We start from the raw sequence: 26,293 nt of genomic DNA, 5'->3' as shown, positions 1-26,293 counted from the left end.
AGCGTACGATGGATGGACGTGGAAAGAATCGTATCAAAGGTGTTTTTGAAGCAATGGTTGTGTACACGTCTCTGGACGATGATGAGGTGGGGAGGGGTTCCCAGACAGCTTTTGTCTGCTAAGGCAATATTTGGAGCGGCTAAGGTCACACTCTCCATGGCAGTCGACCAGATGGGCACCTGAACGCAGGTTCTGGAGGCAGATGGCACAGGCACTGGCAGTGGGAAGAGTAGCGGGTATCTGGACATTTTTTGGCTGAGGTAGGCATGCTTTATCAGCAGGGACTAAAGTTAGCCCAAAATAACATTCTGAGGTAGCTATCTTTGGAGGTATACAGCTTTTGGTGGGTATTATAAAGGATAGGAATGAGAATCCATCACCTTTATGGTTCCTCTGGGGTAGCCTGCCTCGAGGCATGTACGGTGAAACATATAACAATCAATTTATCTGAACTCACACAACCACAAGCGAAGGCAAAAGCAAGGCCACGTTATTAATCTTGGTATATATCCGAGCTAAGGCTAACAAATGGAACAAACCTCTGTTCCCTGTAATCATTTGAACTGAGAATATAGCTTGTTTTGTAAATCATGTAGTTCGTAAAATCTTATGTTTATCTTTATTTTATTACCACAGGACGCATTGCAAAGGGAAGTTTTGGTTTTAGCAGAAAGTCCTTTGGTAATAAAATACAAAGTGGTTTTGGTATCATTGTTTGTTTTGTTTTGCTTCCATTGTGTATTTATGCTCAGAAAGAGTGCCGTAAAACTATTTGCAACTTAAAAACAGTGTACAGTATCTCCTAAGGCTATTATTTGGTGTTCTTGTGTGGACACGTCGGCATATAGATCTTAAAGCAGTGAAGCTTTGGTTCTTTAGGGAGGAAGAAAAGAAACAAATGGGACAGGCTAACTTAAACTCAATCACAGTAGCAAAACTCTATGCATTTTTGTAGATACTTTACACCCTTCAACAGTAGCAGCAGTTTAGGTGACGGCCAGGGCATGATAAATATGGATTAAAGGGGACTTTGTTGGGCAGGCTAGGCAGAGAAACCATAAAAAGAGAGATCACGGAGGCAGTGCTAGCCTGTGCCTGTGCCTGTGCCTGGCAGACTGGACGAGTGCTGCTCAATAAGAACCTGGCACTGGGTCTGTCGATCTATATTAGGAACCTGAAAAAGAGAAAACAGCTTTTAGTATGATGTGCTACCTTTTTACGAAACCAAGACAAGCAGAGCGCAAGTTTCAATGGGAGATTTCCATTGCAGTGCACTCACTGAGACCCTGTTTACACTTGAAATTAAGATGTGTTTTGGTCGATCGGATCACAAGTAGACGAGGGAGACACATTAATGTTTACACTAATCCGTCTCTTATGCCCACTTTCAAACACTTCTGTCCTGATTTCTTCGAGGGGAGGGAATATGGGCGGGTAAATGTATGGGTTTTTTCAAATCTATTGATCTAATGGATAAAATAAGCTCACGCAATTTACATATGAACGCACCCAGAGACGACGGATAAACAGCGAGCATCAGCTTTCATTTCTGCTCTGACAGCCGCAAGACCAGCCGAACACTGTGAGTGTGTGTTAGAAATTAGGAATGGTGAGAATATTGTGCTTGGTGCGTTTTTTATCTTCAAACCAAACTTGGGTCTTCAGCCCAAAATGTTTAAATCCCGTCTGGCTTTAGCCTTTAGCTAATGTTTACGCATTAGGTCATTAGGCGGAGAGTAGATGGTCGTTTGTGTCTGTGTCACATTCGACCACATGAGCGTTTACACTACGAAAGCAATCCGGTCGAATACGTTTTCAACTACATCTAGAAGTGGTTGAAAGTGGACAAGCTCAAAACGTTTTAGACCCGTTTACACCTGTATTTAGCGTCGTCCACTTGTGATCCAATCGACCAAAACGCGTCTTAATACCAAAACAGGGAGATGCTAAAGCTAAGTATTGTTCCTGATGATATAAACTCTGTTAACAGACAAGAAAAGGTGTAAAAGTGTTTTGGCAGTAAAACAATCTTCCTGCTGATGAAACTGGTGAGTCACATGCTGTAAAAATAGACAATCTGCTAAAGACAGCTTATTCTCAGTTATAATGCAGTGAGAAGCGAGACCACAGATGACAGTCTTACCGGAGGAACTAATTCAATGCCTTGAGCAGGCCGTGTTACTCCCTCTTTTGGGATGCCATTGCTTTGAGAATGGTGTCCTCCATCTTCGCCCTGTGGCACAGACCAGCTGTCCTGAGTCCCTTTCCTACAGAGGAAACTGAGACAAAATTTAAATTAATTTATTAAGGCGAGACACGGCAGGCAAAAACATTGTGTTTTTTTTACTGGTCAATTTTGAGATTTTTGGATATTTGTCTTCAATAACATGTCTTCTTTCAGACTTGTGGTGAAAAAAAGTCCGAAATACACATTTAGGTCTTTATTTTACTACACTTTGTCTGTTTGCGTCTGTAGATTTCTCATAAATTCAACAAAAGTTGGCGTTCTTAATCAACACGCTGCTCCGCAATCGCTGTCTGCTCCCTGTCATCACATGCACCGCTGGAAAGCTCTCTCTCTCCTGTACAATGCTGTCGGATCCAAATATGGTAATTTCCTTTTTATCAGCAACCAATCGTGAAAGTAAAAGGGCTGAATGCGCAATCTCATTGGCTGATGATAAATCTTTAAAGGCCATTTTCTCAAAATGACTTTTCTCTCATACTCCAAGTCCGAAATCTCCACTTCAGTAGCACCTATATACACACATCTTGTACCTAGTTATATTATGAAGACATTTACAAAGGGATTTGTAAATATATTATTCCTAGCCTGATTTATATAACATTTTATTCCAAAAAACATGGCGAAAGTCATTTTTTTAAGGCTATTGACAGTATTTTCTGATTTACAGGATAACAAAAGTAGATATCCATAAATCCCTCTGTAATTTTTTTCCCATCTAATATGTGAACACAATGAAAAAATAATTTTTAACCTGGCTTTATCCAATACTCAGATTTCGTTTTTTTTTTTAATATATGCAAATTAGCGCATATTTAATTAGATATTGCCTCATTTGCATATTTAAACATTAAATTACAGAAAACTTGTAGTACATTTTTTTCTCATCTTAATGTAGGTAATCAACTGGGAAAGTTTCATGGTGATATCTGCTAGTTAAAATTTTTACCCTATTCACCTGTAGTGTCTCGCCTTAATGCATTTATATCATGTATTTATTAAACTACAGTAGTGACCAAAAGTGATGTCCGGCCAAGAACATCTTCATCCTTTATTCAAATATTATTAATTTTTTTTAACGATTTTGTAAGCATATTGCTAGTTGTGCTTGGAGTCAATAGTTTTATTTGTGATGACACAATGAAACATGCCAAATTGTGCGACATTAAATTATTAAATGATGACAAGAAAAACAAGAAAGAACCAACAGAATTTTAATAACTGATTATGTTGTAGTCAATGCATGCCTTTTCCTGTGAGCTATTTGTTTTTCTATGCTTTTTTGCATAGTAAAATAAAACCTGTCGCTTTAGTTTGCCAAATAATTTTGTCAGATAAATACCTTAACCAAGTTTAGTGTTTTGTTCTTCCCTCATATTTAAAATAGTTAAAAATATAAAATATTTTTCTTATATTTTGAATGGAAATTGTAGTCATTAAAACACACACACACACACACACACACACACACACTCTCTTTCTCTCTCTCTCTCTTTATACATATATTTATAGATAGATAGATAGATAGATATAATTAATATTAGCATTATAGTGGTATGTATTTATTATGCTTATTTTAATATTATTATATTTTACATTTGTGAAGTGAATTAACAAGAAAATATTTGTAAAATTTGTGCATGTAGTTTCATGACATCATCTAACCGAAAGCTCCATTACCTGCGTCGATATCCGAACATGAGGAAGAGCACGCAGAAAATGATGCAGGCCATGCCGATGTGGATGCCAATCACAATACTGCTGACCGAGCTCTCCACACCCCTGCAGTTACAGTGAGTTTCCTCTCCTGAACCACAGAACATGATCATTATACAGTGCACTTAAAAATAATGAACATACTGAGATGTGCCAAAGCAAATGCTGCTTTACCAGCTCTGGTTTTAGCACTAGTCCCGTCCTCAGCCAGTGACACGAGTTTCTTCGAACAGTCACTCTCTCCATTGCCGTTGTAGGCCACCAGTTTGACTTCATACACAGCGCCGGGGTCTATGGGGAAAAATGAAGTCGGTCAGTATCGCACACACTGCAAATCAATCAAAGGTACACATGCATTCGTGTCTAGGTCTAACACATATACATTGAGCTGGTTTTGTTGACTTTGCCACCATAGAGTTATTGATGGGGATTGAGCTCTGGTGTAAAAAAAACATCATCTCAATTTTCCTGAAACTCACACTTTTTTACATAATACAGTACTAGGATATATTCTTAGAGGAGTGTTTGTTCTCTAGCACTATATACTTCAGAACATTTCAACTATCACTGTATAAACATAATGGCTTCTTTAGAAGTGCTGAAACAGGTCATTTATACTGAATAGTGAAGCGAGAGAGTTTTCAGTTTAAAACGTCGAAAAAAGCAGGGCTAGATGGATTCTGATGGCTTTTTTGTGCTGATTATGTGGGAAAATTATACAGGAAGGTGTAGCAAAATAAGAATTGCATTGTACTAAGGTACAGATGACAATAAAGCTCTTGACTTGAAAAGTAGTCCAATTTATACACTTAAAACAGGGTTTTTTTGTATTACTATTTTACTTTTTGATGCCAAACAACCAAAAAAAGTGGTGATCCACATTCCAAAAAATATAAAGGTATGTATAAATATACATTTTCAGTTATTACAAAAATTACACAAAGTGTATTATAAAGATATGTTTTGTTTTTTTTTTGCTAAATTAAATAATTAGCTTTTGTTTTTGTTTTTAATTGTACACATTTTTACAGTTATTATCAAAACAATAATAATATAAAATAAACTATTTTATTTATAATAAAATTGTATTTTTTCACTTTCAGATTTTTGTTATCGCACTTTTCACACTAAATATAATTGCAAAACAGTTTTAAGGTTTACTTTGAAAGCCTTAAAACATGCTTTGTAAAAAAAAAAGAAGCCAAGAGCCAATTTGAAAACCTCTGACTTAAAATATATTTTAAATTCATGAATTTAATTGCATTTGATAAGAAAATAGCAAACCATACGGCATCTGCCAATATATATTGCATCTATTGTTGCATCAGTATAGTTTACACAAACAGAAATGGCTTTCCCTCACCGAGATGAGAGAAGATGTGAGCGTTAACATGGTATTGCAACTGAATCGGCCCCAGGATCTCTCCATGAGGAACCCTGCGGTATGACAGTCGGAAACCCTCAGTTTTCCCAGGCTTACTGGGCAGCTCCCATAGGACCTGCACTGCTGTGGTGTTTATTGCTTTGGTGAAAAATGTAGGTGGACTGGGCACTAGATGGGAGATAGAGAAAGAATAACCATTATAATCAGCTCAGAGGAATAAGGAACACTGTCAAAGTTAATTCTGTCAATACTTAAAAAGGAAGCCATGCTCGAACATCTGTGACAAAACAGGGAAAGGCCACATGTGTGGACAGCTGACGTGGCTCAGAGAAGAGACAGCAGGGGAGATGGAGGAAACTGTAGTGACCTAAGCAAAACATGAACCAAACAGCAGACAGTGTGTAGCTACATACCGCCCCCTAGTGTTGTGGAAACGACAGCACTGGAGCGCTCACTGGCACCCAGAGGAGAGTAGGCCTTCAGGTAGATGGAGTAGGTGGTCGCAGGTTCAAGGTTTGTGAGGTCATGCTGAAATGTTGTCTTACTCACTGCCTCCTGTAGTTCTTTACTCTCAGGCTCTGAAAACAAAAGTGTCGTGCATTAGCCATTGGTTGTAAGGAGTGGGGGTCATTTAAACTCGATCTGCTGTGACGTCACAATCGTGTTGCATTGTGGTTTATGGATCTGCCTGAGTAGTAAATATTGAGTAGACTCAAAATCGAGGAGTCGAGGGTCTGTCCATTTAAACTCCCTTCGCCAACTTGATGAAGCTGAATGCACTTCAAAATGAGCGCCCAGAACTCCAGAGGCACTTACCGCCATACTTGCGGATGTGCAGCACGTATCCGATGATCCCGTCTGTGATTTCAGCCGGCGGCTGTGTCCAGGAGAGCTGCAGGGTGGTTTTAGACAGAGCCGTGGCTTTCAGGTCCTGAGGGGAATCGGGCAGCTCTTTGGCCAGGGAAACAGCCAGACGAGCGCTGGCCTGGTTAGTGCCGGCAGAGTTCTCAGCGATGCACTGGTATATGGCCTCGTCCTCTGATGTGATGCGAGTCACGGCCAGGGTGCTAAAAACATTACAAATAATTGTACAAAAATCTATACTGTGAAGTTAATGTAAGATGTTGTGACCTATTGCACGTTACAATTTGGATGAGAGAATATAAAACAGGTGAACACTGACATCTAGTGGACAGAAGTTGGTAATGACACCAGATATTTTCAAAGGTAAATGGACCATTTTTATATTTCTGGGGTTCTCAGAAGCTTAAATCGTCATGGTTCGGTAAACTTCTATAGTAGTGAATGTGAGATGACTGCAGATAGAACATTTTTGTATTCCCATTTGCTCCAATAGCAAAAGAAAAAAATCCAAGACTTTTTCAAAAGAGGGAAAAAATAGCAAGAGATTACGTTGGTCAGAAGATAGAAAGATATCATATTTGCCGTTTGTATTAGAAACAACATCGCAGCAGTCATTTAATGCCAAAGTAATATAACGGTCATAATGTTTATAGCATTACATTTTTTAAACATGAAAATACTAGAAATATTTACTCGATTTGCAATGTTGATTACTGTGGAAACGAGTCGTCGCAGTCTGTGAAAAGGGTCCATAAAGCAGCTAAAATATTGTTTTTATATTTTCTTACTAAAAACTAGAAAACAGTTAAAGATAAAATAAAATTTAAAAAAATAAAAAAAATAAAATTTAAAATCTAAATAGGCACCTAAACATATAAAAATAAAAAACGATTTTTTTTTGTGTGTAATTTGTGTGTTTATAGTATATAGGCATGTGTATTTCTGAAGGTTTTATGGCTAAGTGTAATTTTGTGTATTCCTGTTGCAATTTGTGAGTCTCCGAACTGTGTGTACCTGTTATTGTTGGTGAGTTTGACATTGTCACCAGGCGTGAGTATCTTTCCGTTCTTCAGCCATATGATATGAGGTTCAGGAACACCCTGAGCCACACAAGTGAACACTGCACTGCCCCCTGCTGTCTTGGACACAGACTGCGGCCACTGCAGGAACTCTGGAGGAGCTGCGGAAATACAGGGAACAGGGTTACTATTAAAGTTAACTAGAGCTGAAACAGTGACACCTTACAATAAGGTTTCATTAGTTAACATTAGTTAACATAAACTAATAATGAACTGCACTTCTACAGCATTTATTAATCTTTATTAATTTCAACATTTACTAATACATTATTAAAATCAAATGTTGTATTTGTTAACATTAGTTAATGCACTGTAACATGAACAAACAATGAACAACATAACGTTAACAAAGGTTAACAAACACAGTAACAAATGTATTGCTCATGGTTAGTTCTTGTTAGTTAATACATTAACTAATGTTAACAAATGATACCTTATTGTAAAGTGTTACCAATAAAACTAAAGCCATTACTTGAAATAAAATAAAAGTTAACTGAAATAAATTATTAAAAAACTTATTTTATGTCCGCTAGCTGCCAAGAAAACATTTCTCATTTTCACTTAGTCTAACTTGATGTACTAAAATAACTAAAACTAAACTGAAATAAAAATGACTAAAAACTATATAGACATATTTAAAAAAGAAACCTAATAAACATTCCAAAAACACAACAAAATTGCTAAAACTTTAACAAAAATTAAAATATAAAAATTAAAACTATAATATTAATCTCAATACAAAGACATTTATTTATTTAACCAATTTAATAATGTAATTAGTAACACTTTCCAATAAGGTCCATTAGTTAACTTTAGTGAATGCATTAATTAACTAAAGTATTATCATTATTATAAACATATTATAATTCAGTATTTATTAATCATTGATAATGTTAGTTAACAAAAATAAAACTGTTCATTGTTAGTTCGTTATTCAGATCCTTTAAAAAAAATTAACACGTACAAAAAGTATTAGTAAATGTTGAAATTAACATTAAGATTAATAAATGCTGTAAAAGTATTTTTCACTCTTAGTTCATGTTAATGAATACAATTAACTAATGTTAACAAATGAACCTTATCGTAAAGTGTAACAATGTAATTAAATCAAAACCAAGACAATGATATGAATAGCTTTAAAATGCATCTGTTTTGATCTAAAATAAAAATTTAATTTCAGTTATGAATGTGAAAATATTACGCAGCACACACAGTATGATACAGAGACAAAGCTAATTTCAAATGATACATTTGTTTATCATCAAGACATTCATATTTTACCAGTTTATGGCCCTTATAAAATGCACTCAATTCAAAAATCAGATCTTGAACTTAAACTCTAGTTTTTCTGCTCTCTGTCTTCCAGATGCGGGTTCATCGTTCCGCTTGACACCTCTTCAGTGTCCGCACAATGGCCATGCATATATGTAGAGCTCTCCAGACCCCAGGACTATGCATCTCATTGATCTACTGACACCCACCACAACCAAACACCCCCGGACCAAACCCCTTCTCCCTGGGAAGAGGGTCCGAAGTGGTCTGTGGAGGTGTGGAGGGTCATAGGTCAAAGGGAACCCTCTTTCAATAGAGAGCTATTAATCAGGCACCGATCTTTAAAACAGCGAAGCTCCCCCTTCAAAAGAGGTCAACATTTTTAAAACCGTTGGACAAAAATATAGATTTGGCAGATCAATATGAGCCGCACAGAAGATGTTTGATTGGGTTTCACAGCTGATTGTTGTTTTTCATCATTGTGCCCTGAATAATATCGAAAACGGAATTAAAAATGAAAAGATTTCTTTTAAAATCTACTTCAGAATCAATTGATAAGGAAAGTAAGTTCACTTAAACTTGAGCAAAAGAGCAAAATTATACTTTTGAAAAGATATGGGCACCTCTAAAAAAAAAGAATATAATATAAAACAAAGAAATACACATTAGATGAATTACTTTTTTATATAAATCTCCCTCCTTTTTATTTAATTATTTAATTGATTTATTTATCATTAGTATTTTTTTTTTTTTTTTTTTTTTACAGGCACAACAAAAAAAATACTTAAAATGCAAAACTGATGTTAGAATACCATATCAAGCACCACTATAAAAACATTATAAAAAAAATAATGTTTTTAAAACATTAAAAACACTATAAAAACTATTAAAAAAATTCATCATATGGTTCCTCATAGGCCTGAAATGAAATATGCAGCCTTTAAAAACACTTCATTGGTTCTGCTTAGACATTAGGGTCAAAGTGAGAGGTGGGAGGGGCTGGAGGGGCTGGAGGGGTGTGTTTAATGAAACTATAGCAGGGCACAATAGGACAGAGGTCACTTCAGACCTCCAGACGCAATCTGAATGAACAGCGGTGTGTGTGTGTGTGTGTGCGTGAGGAGGGGGTGTCATTCATCAGCCACGTCATTGTGGTTCTCCTCTCTCCCAAGAAGCACTTCACACTTGAACCTGAGTAGAACTGCTGATGAATAGACATCCTTGAATAGAAATGTTTTAAACTGAGGACGGACTAAATAAAGGCCTTGAGAGGGATCCGATACATGCTGCATCTGTCCGGCTCATATACACAACTGGACAACATTTTGGAATAAAGATTATCACATTCAAATTTAAAAAATAACTTTTTTCAATTTTAAAATGTGATTTATTCTTGTGATGCCAAGCTGAATTTACAGCATCAGTCTTCAGTGTCACATGATCCTTCAGAAATCATTCTAATATGATAATTTGCTGCTCAATTATTATCAATAAATGGTGCGCAAGTATTAAGAATAGTTCTTATTATTATCAATGTTGAAAACAGTTTTTGATGCTTAATATTTTTGTGGAAACCGTGATACTTTTGATCAATTTAATGCATCCTTGCTGAATAAAAGTATTAATGTCTTTTTTTTATTTATCGTACTTGCAGTGTATCACAGTTTCCACAAAAATATTAAGCAGCAAAAACTTTTTTTCATAATAATAATAAATATTATTTTATCATTTTAAATTGTAATAATATTACGCAATATTACTGTTTTTACTGCATTTCTAATCATGCAGCCTTGATAAGCATAAGATACTTTTTTTTTTTTTTATGTAAAAAGTGACTCCAAACTTTTGACTGGTAGTGTATAAACACTATTGTAACTTTGAGCAGTTGAGACTTATTATTAGCCCTGATTTCCAAAAATGATGGGAAATCAAAGCTACTTTGCAGCATGTTATTATAAACATGTTTAGCTATGAAAATGAATCTTTTAGCAAAAGGTTTTCACATTATAACACGTGTATAAGGAATAATGAAAACCGCTCTTGTTCTATTTCCGTCAGGCTAAAGCATTTATATGGCATCTTAAAAAGACGAATTAGTGTTTTAGTCTGACTGAAATCAAACTTCTTAATTACATGTAAACGAACAATAAAAGTCAGCTATCGAGCTCACGCACACATAAAACTCATGCACATGTCGATATGTGACTGATTCAGATGGATTTATAATTTGATGACATGCAATTTCCCTTGCCTGTAAAGAGGAAGCAATCAGAGTACAATTAAATAGCAGCATCAGCTTTTGGGGGTCTGTCTTTCCCTCTAACAACTAACCAGCTGCGTCTTTACAACCAGGGCCAACTGACAGCATCAGTGTCCAATCCATCTCATGTATTGATCAGTTGTTCTTTTAGCAGGTTCTCAGATCCTGACCTTGAATCTGATCCGGTGGCTATTCCTCCTCATTCATTTCATTCTGTTGTGTGACTTATGCAATCAATTAATATTGTTGAAAAACATGTCAGCCTCTTGATGTGTAATACTTTCATACGCATAACAAAATGAACTAATTCTTGAGAGCAATCACTGGATTTCAAGCCACGATGTAATGACTAGCTCCATGTTCAATATGAATGGCTATTTTTGCACTTGCTATGATGTGTATGGCATACATTTTCAGGTTAACTTTAACTTAAAAAACCCTTCAGCTGAACTAGTCAACACCCTTTCATTTTGTCATATTAAAAATAGCCCAGGGTGAAGACAATGGAAGGGGATCCCTCGATACTGTCATGAACTTCGTCACCCACTGCCTGACCACCAGCTGGGATGAGAACAACTGCCCTCATAATGCTATGGAAACAGTGGGGGAGGGTCAAGAAGGACCATCGCCCGTCCTCATTTGAGGACCATCCGTTCTGCTTGCCCCGCCCTCACTGCTTCATCACCTGTCTGTCAGAGGAGACTCCGCCCCCTCCGCTGGCTCTCCACTAAGAGCTTCCTAGGCCAATGTCAAAGGTGAGAAATGAGAGGCCAGAGGTGAGAGGGGATACCTCACCCCTCCCAAAACACACACAAACACACACACACTCTAGGAAAACTGCTCTTTGCTTGTCTATCTACCCTTTTGTTCTCTATTGTCCACATCCTGGCTCAGCATCTGTCTCAACCTTCACGGGTGTGTGAAAGTGCAGACTTCACTTCCACAATGAGCTGAGAGGAGGACACAACCTTTCATAAATAGACCTGAACTTGACTAGGATGTGCTGATTTTACCTTTGTGACAGGCAGAGAGACGGACAAAAGTTATCAAATGTGTTCACACAACAGGACTAAAATATCCATAATCCCCTTTCTGCTTCTTCTATTGAATTTCTATACTTGTTCATCAAGTTAAAATATGAATTCATAATACATTAACTAAATAATTAACAGTATTAATACATTTTACAAGTTGTTGTTCATTGTCAGTTGTGTTAATGGTAACAAATTGAACCGTATTGATGGTTGAACAAATTGAACCTTGTTGTTAATAAAGCATTTTTGAGCAATTCCTTGGCATTGAATTTATTTCTCTTTCTCGTTACTCTAAATTTCAATTTGCATCACTGATCTGACTTACTTCACGAGGCTTTTCTCAGGGTGTGTTGGGAAGGATTTTGGTTTCCATTTTGGCGAAAATAACCTAACCTAATCTCTTTGTTCCCATCTTACACAAAAAGTGGATCAATAAATGAATCAATACATTCAACATTACCTCCCCCAAATGGCTTCACTGCCAATTCTGTTGTAAAAGACTGATAGGGGTGAATATTGACTGATCAGGCTTAAGCTGGACATTTGGGTCACGGATCGAGAAAGCACACCTGGGTGCAATTCCAACAACAATTTAACAAATGAACAAGAGTACAAGAGGATAATCTACATTATCTCAAGCACAGATATTCAGTGCTTTGATTATGTTTTTCTGTCTCCTGGCCATCACTTTTACTGTCTAAGATGTTAAAAGACATTATCATGCTTGTGTTCAGATGAATAAAGAAGCATAGATCTTCACAGCTACTGACTGTGTGGTATTAAATATGACTTTTGCACTTGACTCTCTCATGGATGATTTACCCATTTGTTCTCATGTTGTTTATTCCTAAAGACCCCCAAGTGTGCAGCTACTTTGAAGATAGCCAATAAGAGGAGCATATATATACCTCAGGGATATATGATCAGGTTGAATGTACGGACAGTAGCAGGGTGATGGATGAGCTTTGTCACTGGGGTGCTGAAGGGGGGATATCTCCTAACAGCTGACTTCATTACACAAGCTATTCCTCTCAAGCCCAGCTGGACAGCACCAGCAGGAATGTAATTACCATAATGGTAGTCAGAGTCCCACACCATCAGACCCAGTACAGAGTGGGTGAGAAAACATAACAAAAAGGGCTGAGAGAAGGGAGGGCCTGAATATTGACTTCTCCTGCCGTGCTGACCAGTCAGCTTACAGGGGTCATGTTCAAAACCCAATTCTGCTTGACGCCTGGTCATCATAGCACTCAACAAACACTTCATACTTTCATTATACACACACAAAAGATCACATGCTTGCTATGTTTTGCTCAGTGAAGTGTGCAAATAATAAAATGACTGTAATAGTGGTGCTTTGTGAACTTGTGTCACAACAAATCAGGATTAAGCGGTGTGGGGTTCAGCTATTACTTCCCTTATGAGTTTGGACCATTTATGAAATACTGAAGCTTAAACATATACTTCTGTGATTTAACACACTACCGTTTTATAATAAATTATTATCAAGGACGCATTAAATTGATCAAACGTGACAGTATAGACATCTATAATGTTACAAAGATTTCAAATCAACCCTGTTATTTTGAACTTTCTATTCATCACAGTTTCCACATTAATATGAAGCAGCACAACTATTTTCAACATTGATATTAATAAGAATTGTTTGCCCAAATCAGCATATTAGAATGATTTCTGAAGGATCATGTGACACTGACGACTTTGTCATCACGTGAATAAATTACATATTAAAATATATTAAAATAGAAAACAGTTATTTTAGGTAATACTTTTTTTCCATGGTCCACTTTAAACATTCTACCAACTATAAGTTACTGCAACTACATGTCCACTAGCAGTCATTAGAGTATTAGTAGACTGTCTGCTTAATATCTGCTAACTCTTTATTTTGATGCTCCTCAAAAGACATTCTACTGACTAGAAGAAACTTTGCAACTACTTATTCTACTAACCCAAACCCTAACCTAACAGTCTACTAATTCTCTAATGAGAGTTAGTTGACATGTAGTTTCAGAGTTACTTATAGTTAGCAGAATAGACTTTCAAAAACATTTTACCAACCCTAAACTTTTGAACAGCAGGCACTGTAAATGATCTTTAATCTGACATAAAAATGCCAAAATGAAGAGAAATAATAAAAAGGATTTTAAGCTTGAGTGGAAGATGAGTAATATTTGTCACAAAATAATATCTTTGGATTTCTATTAGAAATCCAGTAAGGTTACCTTGCACGACCAGCCTGCCCAGAGCGGTACGCCTCATCCTGGTGCCGGGCCGGTTGGCAGCGCACACATAGACTCCAGAGTGCTGAAGGGAGACGTCTGAGATCATCAGGTTCCCCGTGCCCAGCACCTGTATGCCCTCCACTCCGATCGATCGGCCATCTGATGGAAATGGATCATGAGAAGGAAATTAATTAAGAGGAGAACAGAACTAGAGAACAACTAAAGGTGCGTTCACACTGTAGTTCGTTTCTCTTGGACCAAAAGAGAAAAAGATACATTTAGCCCTGGTTCGCTTAGCGTTCACACTGTCTGAACCTAAACCTACAAAACAAAAACGTACATTTTGCGACAGAACTTATTGAACATCCAAAACAATGCTGTGCTGGACTAAATTAACTGAACTGTAATGGACAGCATCGGGACTGTGACGAGAAGAACCAGGTATTCTTGAGCATTCTGTCCTTTTTAGGGTCGCATTTTGTCCTGTTTTGGGTTTGTTTACATGTCTTTGGTTCGTGTTGCATTCATATTTCAGTCGAACCGCATCAGAGTTCGACTGGAAGAGGACAGAGACCAACCTTTTCAGGGGTCTCAGTCCGCTTGTTTGGTGTCACCAGGGTCCGGATGACAGCGTTCACACTTATTCAAATGAACCGCACTAACAGAGCAAATCGCACCAAGGTTCGTTTTAATCGAACCAAACCTGCCAAGTGTGAACACACCTAGTTATCCTTGGACAGTTCAAGTATGAGGATTCCTACCAAGTCTACTCCAAGACACAATCGGACGAGGGTTTCCGGTGGCGATACACTCCAGGATGGCGGTCTGATGGACGGTAATGGTGAGATTCTGTGGGCCGGACAGGATGAATGGTTCCTTATATGTGCGAGGGACACCTCCTATAGCGTAGAAGAACAAATAAAGAGATGATAATATTAGGATGACATTTGACATCATGACATTCGAGGTAATCAATGTTCTGGTTATGCCCTCTATCAAACCACATGTTCAATACAAACATAATTTAGGCCTTATTTACTGGATGAACAAGGTTAAGGTTATGTACATGCAATCTGGGGTGTTTGTCAGATCAAGGTTGACTACTGACCGGTTACGTTCAGATAGGCTTCGTGGCTGTAGCGGGTGTTGGCGATATTGGTGGCAACACAGCGGTAGACGCCAGCGTCTGATTTCTTAACTCCTGTAATCTGCAGAATACCCATTGGGAGAAGTGTGTACCTGTGGAGAAAGAGTAACACGAATGAGCAATTGTGAGGAACAAAATAAAGAAAGACTGTTTGCTAGGACCATGTTACCTGTCATCAGAGGTTCCAAGCACAACTCGGTCCTTCTCCCAAGTGATGTTGGCCTCAGGAACGCCATTGACCTGACACTGGAAACGTGCAACACCTCCCTCATCTACTGACATGGACTCTGGGTGAGTATGGAATTTAGGGAGAGCTGTGGGACGAAGAGAATTGAGTGAGATTGGTAATAATAATCCATATGATAAATATAAATAATAATTAATATGAGTTGAGTGAGATATGTTCTATTGTATATTCTTTTGAACGTTCTATTCATCGAAGAATCCTGATAAACGTGTATCACAATTTACACCAAAATATTAAGCAGCACAACTTAACATATAACATTAACATTATAATAATAGAACATTGATAACAATAATCAGAAATGTTTCTTGAGCAGCAAATCAGCATATTAGAATGATTTCTGAAGGATCATGTGACACTGAAGACTGAAGTAATGATGCTGAAAATTCAGCTTTGCATCACAAGAATAAATTATTTTTTAAATACAGTAAGATAAAATAAAAATTGGAATAATACTTTACAATATTTGTTATTTCTGTATTTTTGATCAAATAGAGACATTTACAGAAATATACATTTAATCATAAATATATAGAATTTTATATTTACATAACTGTATTAAATATTAAGCATAAATGTGACAAAACTGTGAGGTTTCAGGGTATATTCTCTTCATGATTTTGCGTGTCAAGTAAATGTATCCTGTTTTGAAGATATTTGTATATAACATTTGATTATTTTCAAGATATTTCCTATATATTTCCTAAAAAACAACAAAAAACAAGATAAACAAATTTATTTATTAAAAGATTATTTTGTGGTATAACAATTATTCTGGTAGCTTTTTAATTTACAGTCCCGTTTCGCATGTACATATACTATAAACTTATTGTAGTAATTACAATAACTTGGTAATAACTAGGTAGTCCAGAACCTACACTTAAACCTAATCTTAACCCATGTAGTTACCTTATATTACTCAGTACTTTCTTGGTAAGTACACTGTAAGCACATTGCAAGTGCACATACTGTAAAAAATTATCCTTACTTTCACAAATTACCATGATAACTTGATATTGGCATCTAAACTGTTGATTTTCATTGGGGATGTAGGATGAGGGGCCAAGAGCATTGTGGTCTAAACAGCCTGGTCATTCATATAATCAATAGGTAGGGGTGTTAGAAGAAGGGCCTCCCAATGAGAGTTCATTGCCATGGTAACGTCGTACCTTCTGGGGAAGCATGTAGTGACAACTATAATTCTACAGGATTATCACCCACCCTACTGCTTTTATAGGACCAAAGGGAGAGCCAGAGGAAGATGGGAAAGGATCGAGTAAAACCGGAGTAAGTGGACATTGGTGCTGCCCCTATGTCACTGTATTTCTCACATAAACAATTAAAAGTATAGGCAAAGCATACGATTTCATATCATAGTGAATTATTTCACAAGCTAGCCTCGGTCACTCACATGCGAGCTGCACACGGGCCTTGCGGCTGACCAGCATGCCGTAGTGGTTCTGTGCCGCGCAGTAATACTCTCCAGCATCGGTCGTATCTCCATCCCGTCTCTTCTGGAAGCTGCGGATCAGGAGCGTGCCGTTGGATAGGATCTTCGCCCGGCTGCCAACTCCCGGAAGCAGCGGCGCTCCGTTCTTATGCCACGTCACCGTGATGGGACCCTCGCCTTCCACCCTGCAGTCCAGCATCAACGGCCTGTCCCGCACCGCGATCACGTCACTGGGCTGCGTAAGGAAAGCCAGCTCAGATCCATTACACAAACCTGAAAGTGAGAGAGGGATAGAAGATGGGTCAGAACACAACTGAAACAAACCCTAAAAGGTAAAGATTGCATGTAAAATAAATGCTCAGAAATTAGATTATAATAATAGTTATGTGTATTAAACGATGATATACAAGAAGAATGGTGACAGGTTTAAAAGGCACTTAAATATCAATTTGACTGCACTGACACTAATGAATAAGATCTAAACTGAGCTGGATAATGACATTGTCTTCTGTAAAGCTGCTTTATAGTTGAATCGAAGCTGTTTCATAATTGATGAAATCTGCAACAAGAACTGAACTGATCCGAGCTGAATACTGACAATATTACCTTCTGTAGATGAACTGAGTTTGCTTCATAACTAATGAACAATGCAACATTCACACTGTTATTGAAATAAATGTACACTGTAAAAAAAAGTTAATTTTTAAGTTCAATTAACTTAGATGTTTAAGTCATTTCAAGTAAAATTACACTAAACTGACTTAAAAAACTTATAAAAAAAGTTGAAAATTGCTTGTTTAACTTATTTTGATGAGTTAAAGCAATGTAAAAACATATGTTGTCATAACTTCTTGATACCGGTAATATAATTTTTCACAGTGTAATCAACACTGAACTGTATAATGGCACTATTGTTTTTTAGAGCTGCTTTGGAGCTTAAATTGTATTAATTTTTGTACATCTGCAACATTAATACTTTTGGTTTCTTGTTTATTACTGTGAGGCTGCTTTTGAAACAATATTTATTGCATAAAGCACAATAGAAATAAATGTGACTTGACTTCTATAGACATTAAAGTTAGCATCATTTTTAGCTATGAGTTTATGATATGCATGTTTTTGTGTTTGTCGCATATTGTCTGTGTTCTTTGTCACTTCAAGCCTCAAACTAAAAGGAAAAATGCCTTGAAAGTGAAAGCTCAGAAACTTTCCATATCCAAAAAAAACTGCATTTGTGCCTCAGGACTGACGTCATTGTGAGCTTCACCATCTAAGCATATCTGCCTATTTACTCAGTATCATCAAACCAAACCTGGTCATCACAATAGAGACAAACGCAATGTAGCCAGTGAAGCAGAGAGAGCTGCGACAAAGCCAGAGTAGAAGGGATGGAGAATTAGGGTGAGTTATGGGGTCAAGTTAGAGGAATCTCTTTTGAATAAACCCACCCTGATGACAATAGGCCTGTGACGACACCCAAAAAAACAACTCTCGGTAACCACCAGGAGCCTTCTGCACCTCTCTCAGTCTGGACCATCTGCACCCCACTTATACAAACCCCCACCATCCCAAACCCCCCAGCGGTCACATTTTCCTTTCAGTCTGATTCCAGGGTGACTTTCCCATGCCACTGGCTCACCCCAGTCCTCTCTCATTGTCAACTCGCTACATGGCCATTCCACACATCTTCTGTGCTTTTTATATGGAGAACTCCAGACCTAAAGCAACCTTTAATGTGACCTCTGGAGATGGCCGGTGTCTCCAGCATCTGTTATGTTAAACAGCACAAGTCTGCTCTTGAACTTGCATTAGATGAGATGTGAAGTACCTTCCTTCAGCATCTGTTAGGTGGATATTATAACCTACCCCCCATTCAATATGCACTAAAATATACAAATTTCTGACCACTGGGTTCCTCGAACGCCACCTGCACTTGATCATGACAGCCATACCATGAATGTCAAAAGAGACTAGAGTCTTAGTTATAGGGATAGATCAGCCAATAATAATATATATATTTTTCATATTAAAGTCTCAGTGTGTTTTTGGACCCCATTGGCTTTCATTGTATGGACAAAAACAGTTCCTTAAAATATGTGTGTGCAGAAGAAATAAAGTCATACAGGTTTGGAATATCACAAATAATGACATAATTTTAATTTTGGGGTGAACTATCCCTTTTAGGTGCATCTAGCTGCTTATTATTTGACATATTTAGATTTATGTATGTCATTTAGAGCTGTAAAAAAAAGATGTGTTATGCTTATAGGGATGTAAAAATATTTTACATATATAGATATTGGTGTGCTAATATTGGATATTTAATTGCGCATTTTTACCTTTAGATTACCTTCACCATCACCTAATGCTTACTTAGTAAATCTTTAAAAACACTAACAATGTAATAACACTGTGAAGTTTATCTTTAGCAAATATTTTTTTCATTATAATGCTGCGGTGACTAAATTCACTTTTAGCTTTTAAAAAGACTAATTTTAGATTTAGGTTTTAGATTTTTTTTAGTCCAGAACTATAAGAGTGTTTACTTTAGAAAACCACTGCTGCAAAATCTGACATTAACAATGACAACATGACCATATAAGCTCAAGCATCTCTTGGAGTCATACCTTGGATAATATCAATAATGGAGTCCATAAATATATAGAGCTATAAACTAGTCTTCCACTGAAGGGAATATCTGGGATGCTCCCAGTTAACTCGCACACTGAGCAGATGTGGATGGGACGAGACTGTCTCTTCCTTTTTCAGTTTTACGAGGGCTAGCTTACATCTGACCCTTCCCTGGCTTACTGCACCCGAAGTGTTAATGAAATTCAGAGGTCCCAGGGGAAAGGGGGGTTATGTCACACAAGCTGGATTCAGAGATATAGAGTATAACACACGGGCCTAAGCAATAAAGGTACTGGTGTACAAAATATAATGTACATTTTTTGCTTGATACATCCAATTAAAAAAAGGAACTGAGATAGCAGGGATGTAAATGGACTTGATCTTAAACACTAACCATCTACAATAAAATGTATTAATATACCTTTTTTGTAAGAAAGAGGTTTTATGTTTCTGCCCACTATCGATGCATCTTTTCATTAGAGAAGTTTGTCATTACACCACACTATTCTAAGATCTCCATGGTCTCCACAATGGTGATGATGGTGCATATGTAGATTATAAAGTCTTATAGCCCTCTACAACCTGCATGAGACCCGGACAGAAGTGTGATTAAGAGCTCAAGTCTGGGGATAATTCAGATAATTCAGATGAGAGGTGGATAGAAATGGGGTTTTGGGGGATTGTAGATGATGAGCTGAGCAGCAGGAGACCCCCACCCATCCCCACCCCTTGAGCTGTGACCTCGGTCCCTAAAGGGTCATGAGAGAGTTGGTGAAGGGTGGATGAACAACGTGGGGCCTAAGGCACACAGCCTGTGTCCAGTCACACACACAGTCCCAGCCCCCAATTCGGGCCATTGTCCCCAGACTAAGGTTGGACCTGAACTTCACAAACTATTGTTGGAGGCCAGACATTATTCTAATGTCCTTCGTTTCTAATCAGAGTCTCTGAAGGGTCAATGAGGCAAAGATCTGTAACACTCTCACCATCACTTTACCTTACTATGCATAATATAATATAATATAATATAATATAATATAATATAATATAATATAATATAATATAATAGTGTATATGAATGAAAATGTCCTGTATTAAAACTAGGGCTGCATTTACTTGATGAAAAATACAGTAATATTGTCAAATATTACTACAATTTAACATAACTGTTTTCTATTTTAATATATTTTAAAATGTAATTATTCCTGGGATGGTAAACCTGTATTTTCAGCAGCAGCCGAACTTTGGTACTTTTTCCCCCACAATTTTATGATGAATAGGACATTCATTTATTTGAAGCAAAACTTTTTTGTAACATTGCAAAGGTCTATTTTTACGGAAGCGTATTGCATTCACTTGAGGAAAAATAATCTACTCTGTTTTTCTGAATTAACGAGTTAATTATCTCAGAATTACGAGATAATTTTTCATGAATAAAACGTTTTTGCTCAGTTTTTCTGAATTAACGAGTTAATTATCTCAGAATTACGAGATAATTTTTCATGAATAAAAAGTTTTTGCTCTGTTTTTCTGAATTAATGACTTAATTATCTCGTAATTCTGAGATAATTAACTTGTTAATTCAGAAAAACAGAGTAGATTATTTTCCCTCAAGTGAATGCAATACGCTTCCGTATATTTTTGATCAATTTAATGCAATTAAGTTTTTTTTTTTTTAAAGTCTTACTGAACCTAAATTTTTGAATGGTAGATATATATAAATCTGCACAGGTCTGTTTTATAGCTAATCTGAGGAGAAAAAAAAAGATTTGAGAAAAAAAAAGTTTATAACTGAAACCTACAGAGTAATATTGTAATATTTTAATGCTCATTATCATTTCTATAGCTGAGTCTCTGCTTTGTCCAGAGAAGATTTTAGCATTACTAAAACTGGCCTGCCACTTTGAAAAAGTGATATATGCCTTTGAAAGAAATTCTTAATGCATATGAACATTCACAAATTCTTCTCGCTCTCTTTTTCTCCCATTATATCCATGGCAGCAGCAGGAGATCTAACGTAAACAATGGCTGAATAACTTGGGGGAGGAATTGTAAAGGAGCTGGGTGGAGAGGGGGGATCACGCTGCTCCGGTGGGCTTCTTTTGACTCCATAATAGGAGTTAAATTCTTCCTGACTACAACAGCCACAAGCTGTCTGCACAAACACTCCTTTGTGTTGGTCATTTGAGACAAAGTTGTCTTTTGTTTAAACACTGATTGCCATTAGGTGGCATATGCCAAGTTCAAAGTCATGCAAACACACTTACATTTCCACTTAAGAGGAAACAATCCCCTGTAGTTAAACTCCACCCTCCTTATTAACCAATTAGCTTTTTTTTGTGCTCCACTTTTCTCTCTACAAGTATCTGAAGATGCTATTTCTCATACATATAATGGTACTCAACCAAATATATGTCTTTCTATTAATTAGATCGTGTCTGTAGGTCAACAGCTTTTATGAAAAAGTCTTTCTCAGACATGAAACCTTTGGGTAAAATCAATAAGCAATACGCTCCAATTGCAGGGGGACGACACCCCATCACTATGGCCTCAGGTCTTTAATTATTGGGATAAGGACCAGAAGGGGGTCCAGGGCTTCCATTAAGCCAATCTTTTTAATGGAGCAACCAAGGGTTAAAATGTCCCTTTGCTGCAACATGTGAGTTTTAATGCCACTGTTAGTTCCTCTTTGGCTTGTTGAACCCTGATGATTTTCTTTAACTGAACCACCGAAATAGTTTTAAGGCCTCTAAAACGAACTAATTTTGTGGCCGATTAGCCAGCACTTTGTATTACAGGTTATTACGGCAGCTTCATTACCATGAGGAAAGTGGATATTGCTTCAATTAGAGCAATGAATGTACACACTGAAGTGGCTCTAACCTGAAGGTAACAAGTGCACATGATCACTCACAACTTCTGTGGTGTTATTTTGTTATTTTGAGTATGGATTTAAAACTCCTGTTTGGTAGGAGAAACTTCGTGAAGATCAGGTCCAGACCATGATTTGCTTTAGCAGTGATAGAGCCATCGGCCACCCACTGCAGTCTGTGCCCTGTGTGTGGATTAGCTGGATGGGTGTCTTGTCAGAATTAGCTGTTTTCTAGGAAGATGAGGAGTCTGTGGCAGGATTATTCAGGGATGCACACACATAAACCTCCAACAGCTTTAAGGCGATTTTAAATGTATCGCTGCTTCCCATAAGGCTGGAGCAGTGTTATGGAGATCAGGGTGTTGGGGTCAAAGGGGGGTGGGGAGAGGTGGCCACTTTTGTCTCCTTCGCTCCACCCGCTTTGGACCGCTCCGCTGTCCAGGAGAGGGACCCCAAAGGTTAATACGACCCAAGGTCACCGCAGCTCCTCTGTCTGTAAGGTCATCTGTTTCTCCCCCCCTCCTCCATGAGACTCCCAATCTCCTTCTGTTCAACTTTCCGACTATGTTTATTTATTATTCCACAGGAGATTTATTCTAAAGAACACACATGATCTAACCTCATGGCAATAACATCTGGTTTGAAAATAAACTGTTTTGATCCTAAGTCAAGTCATTTAGTCTCTATATTAATATTCAAGCTGAACAGATTTTTGTTTCTTATAAAAGCCTGAATATTTGAGAAGAAAAAAGGTTTGATGCAGGATTTATATGATTGCTCTATACCCTAAATTTTTATATATATTATATGTTTTATATATAACTACTTCTTAACTTAAGAAAGATTCACTTAAAGAATAAATTAATAAGATAATCAGATCATACAAATTAACCTTTTTGCATTGTGAATAAAAAAAATATTCTACTTTTCTTTTTCATATTCCTTCAACACTATATGAAAAAGGTTTTTTTTTAAAACATTATAGCAAAATCTCTGTCACCATCCATTTGACTTGTCATTTCTACTCTATTTTATGGGTTTGAATTTAACCAGCAATTAAACTTTTGTTACAGTGACTGGTCATAAAATGAACTCTTAGTTGAATACAAACTATTGGGTTCTGATGTTTAGTGTATATGGCTTTAAACACATTAAACTAAATACTAAGCTTCTATATAATTATACTCTATTCATCAAAATTACAATTTTACTATGTTCAAATACACTGAAATTTAAAAGGTTCATATGTTCCCTAATAGGTGAGAAACACCCTGTGAATACTAATTTAACACAGAAAACAGCATAGAGCTGGAAGAAGGAGGATAGTAACAGCTGAAATTACTTTTATGAACTTTTAAAAGATGCTTTGTGCACCAATAGCTTGTCCTGCATTAGGATAACGAAACTCTAGCCTACAACAAGAGTGTTTAATGTAGCTAAAGGCAAAACAAAGCAAATAAAACATTAATAAATATTAATAATGTAATATTTGAATTAGCTTCATAATTTATTAATTGAACGGACTACTGAGGACATACATCCAAATCAGACAGTTTGCAGTTTGTAGGCTAGTCGTAGTATCGTCAGAAAAAACAAGTTAGCCTATTCTTTTGATACAGAACTCAAAATATGATATTAAAATCTCCCCGGTCAAAGTATGCTTTTAAGATTTTTATTTTATTTAATTTTTAAGAAACCACATGGAAAGCAAAGTGCACACAAATAGGTGAATAATAAACAAAATGACTAAAAAGCATAGGCTACCATATCTTTACAATGTGAAAAATAAATAAAGTTTATACTCACAAGAACCAACAAACGTCAGGATGGTCAGTAAAATCCGTGGCTTCATTTTCCAGTGTAACGTTAAATCCTTTCAAAAATAATGGAAACAGGTAGGCGACTTCTTTGGGGTTAAAAGGAGTTTAAAAAGTGAACAAGACTTTGTATTTGAATAAAAAAAATCCTAAACGGAGACAACCTAGCAAAACATCATCGTTACTTTATCACACATTAAGGGCGCTCCAGCTGGGCGCTGCTGGTCACGTCCACGGCCACTGTGAGAATATCCCGCGAGCAGCTTCAACTCAGCGGTGAGCGCGAGCTCATTCATTATTCATGAGATTGCTGAAGCTGCTGACACGCGCACGGTCACTACACGGACGTTGACACGCGCGCGCTCGCCGACAGTGACAGGTGGCTCTGTGATGAGCCAATCATTAAACGAGCTGCTGTCTTTGGAGAGGTGCGTTATGACTGATTTATCTGCAAAAAAAAAAAAAAAACCTCATAATGATCATAGCTGTATATCATCCATCCATCCATCCATCTATCTATCTATCTATCTATCTATCTATCTATCTATCTATCTATCTATCTATGAAAAGGGCTATTATTCATTATTAAAATATTATATTATAGCCTATCCTATATAAAGGATAGGCTACCACTATTTATTTAGGTAACCAATTAAAACCATTTCATAGTATTCAACAGAAACTTGAGTGTTTTATGTGGCAGTGTGAACTAACCTCCTTATTTTGTTATCCTCATTGCATTTTTAGCCTTACTATTTGAATAAACCATTCTCACCCTGTGCGGTCAGATCCAAAGAAATCATTAAACCCAGGAAAACACCCAACACACTGATTCAATTAGCAGTGATTAGCATATGAATCAGTAAATGAATAGATCTGCATGCTAAGTAAAGCGAGTTGCCTGCCCAGGGGTCCATCCTCTCTCATTATAGGCTACTAATTGAAAGAAAGTATAGGCAGTGCATGTGAGAAACACCAATTATAAGAGACACGCTGAAAGCACACTATTCAGACACATAACAAACTCTGTTTTCATATGAAGACAATGAAATAATTCACTAAATGGAAATCAGTAGTATATCTGTATATGCATGTGAAAGAGTCCATTAAAATAATTCAGAGCACTTTAACAATGTTACAAGAGTGAGGTCATGCTGTAAATTTAGCAATTCAACTTTTCTTAATTTACTGAGTATTGGGTGGGGTCCAAAAATCTAAACAACTACTCCAATTTTGTATTTTAATACAATTATTTTACAAAAAAATATATTATCAGTAGGCTGAGTGATAGATTTCATTTTTCAGTATAACTTTTCGTTTTAGATGTTTTTTTATTCTAAAATGCACAGTTTATTTCCAAAGCTGTATTAGACTCCAGACTTTCATGTGGTCTCAGACTATACTGTACATTGTTTCTTTCACAATAAAATATAGTGATGTGATATAATGTCATAGAAAAATGTGACCCTGGACCACAAAACCAGTCACATGAGTCAATTTTTATAAATTGAAATTTATACATCATCTGGAAGCTGATTAAATAAGCTTTCCATTGATGTATGGATAGGATAATATTTGGCCGAAATACAACTATTTGAAAATCTGAAATTTGAAGGTCCAAAAAAATCGAAACATTGAGAAAATCACCTTTAAAGTTGTCAATTTATGTTAGCGACTGTGCTGCATTCACTCACAACAATAAATGTTTTATATATTTACAATAGGAAATTCACAAAATATCTTCATGGAACATGATCTTTACTTAATATCCTAATGATTTTGGGCATAAAAGAAAAATCAATCATTTTGACCCATACAATGTATTGTCGGCTATTGCCACAAATATACCCGTGCGACTTGTGATGGGTCCAGGGTCACAAATAGCAAAAAGTGTCTTGTGTCAGAGTATGCATGTAACACCATCGGCACATCTAATTACGTAATCTAATTATGTTCAAGACACTTGAACCAAGGACTCTAGAAACATTACTGGTCAACATTGAAGGGATAAAAGCACAGAAATTTGTAT

At 36.8% G+C, this 26,293-nt stretch overlaps 1 protein-coding gene across 1 annotated transcript; it reads right to left on the bottom strand.

The window, feature by feature from the left end:
- Window positions 1–1,084: 1,084 nt before the first annotated feature.
- On the bottom strand, window positions 1,085–24,299 carry LOC311094174 (immunoglobulin superfamily DCC subclass member 3; the record flags this gene model as incomplete). The annotated part of the gene is made up of 14 exons (XM_084131949.1): window positions 1,085–1,174; window positions 2,144–2,279; window positions 3,926–4,052; window positions 4,136–4,252; window positions 5,325–5,513; window positions 5,759–5,923; window positions 6,162–6,412; window positions 7,224–7,389; window positions 14,101–14,259; window positions 14,862–14,999; window positions 15,209–15,339; window positions 15,417–15,561; window positions 16,906–17,217; window positions 24,254–24,299. 14 exons carry the CDS (start codon window positions 24,297–24,299, stop codon window positions 1,085–1,087), a joined length of 2,172 nt encoding a protein of 723 aa, XP_083988075.1.
- Window positions 24,300–26,293: the final 1,994 nt, after the last annotated feature.

This window comes from Abramis brama (assembly GCF_963993115.1).
Source record: "Abramis brama genome assembly, chromosome: 12".
Taxonomy (NCBI): domain Eukaryota; kingdom Metazoa; phylum Chordata; class Actinopteri; order Cypriniformes; family Leuciscidae; genus Abramis; species Abramis brama.
The sequence above is the reverse complement of the archived record's forward strand: the minus strand, read 5'-3'. Positions and strand labels throughout refer to the sequence as shown.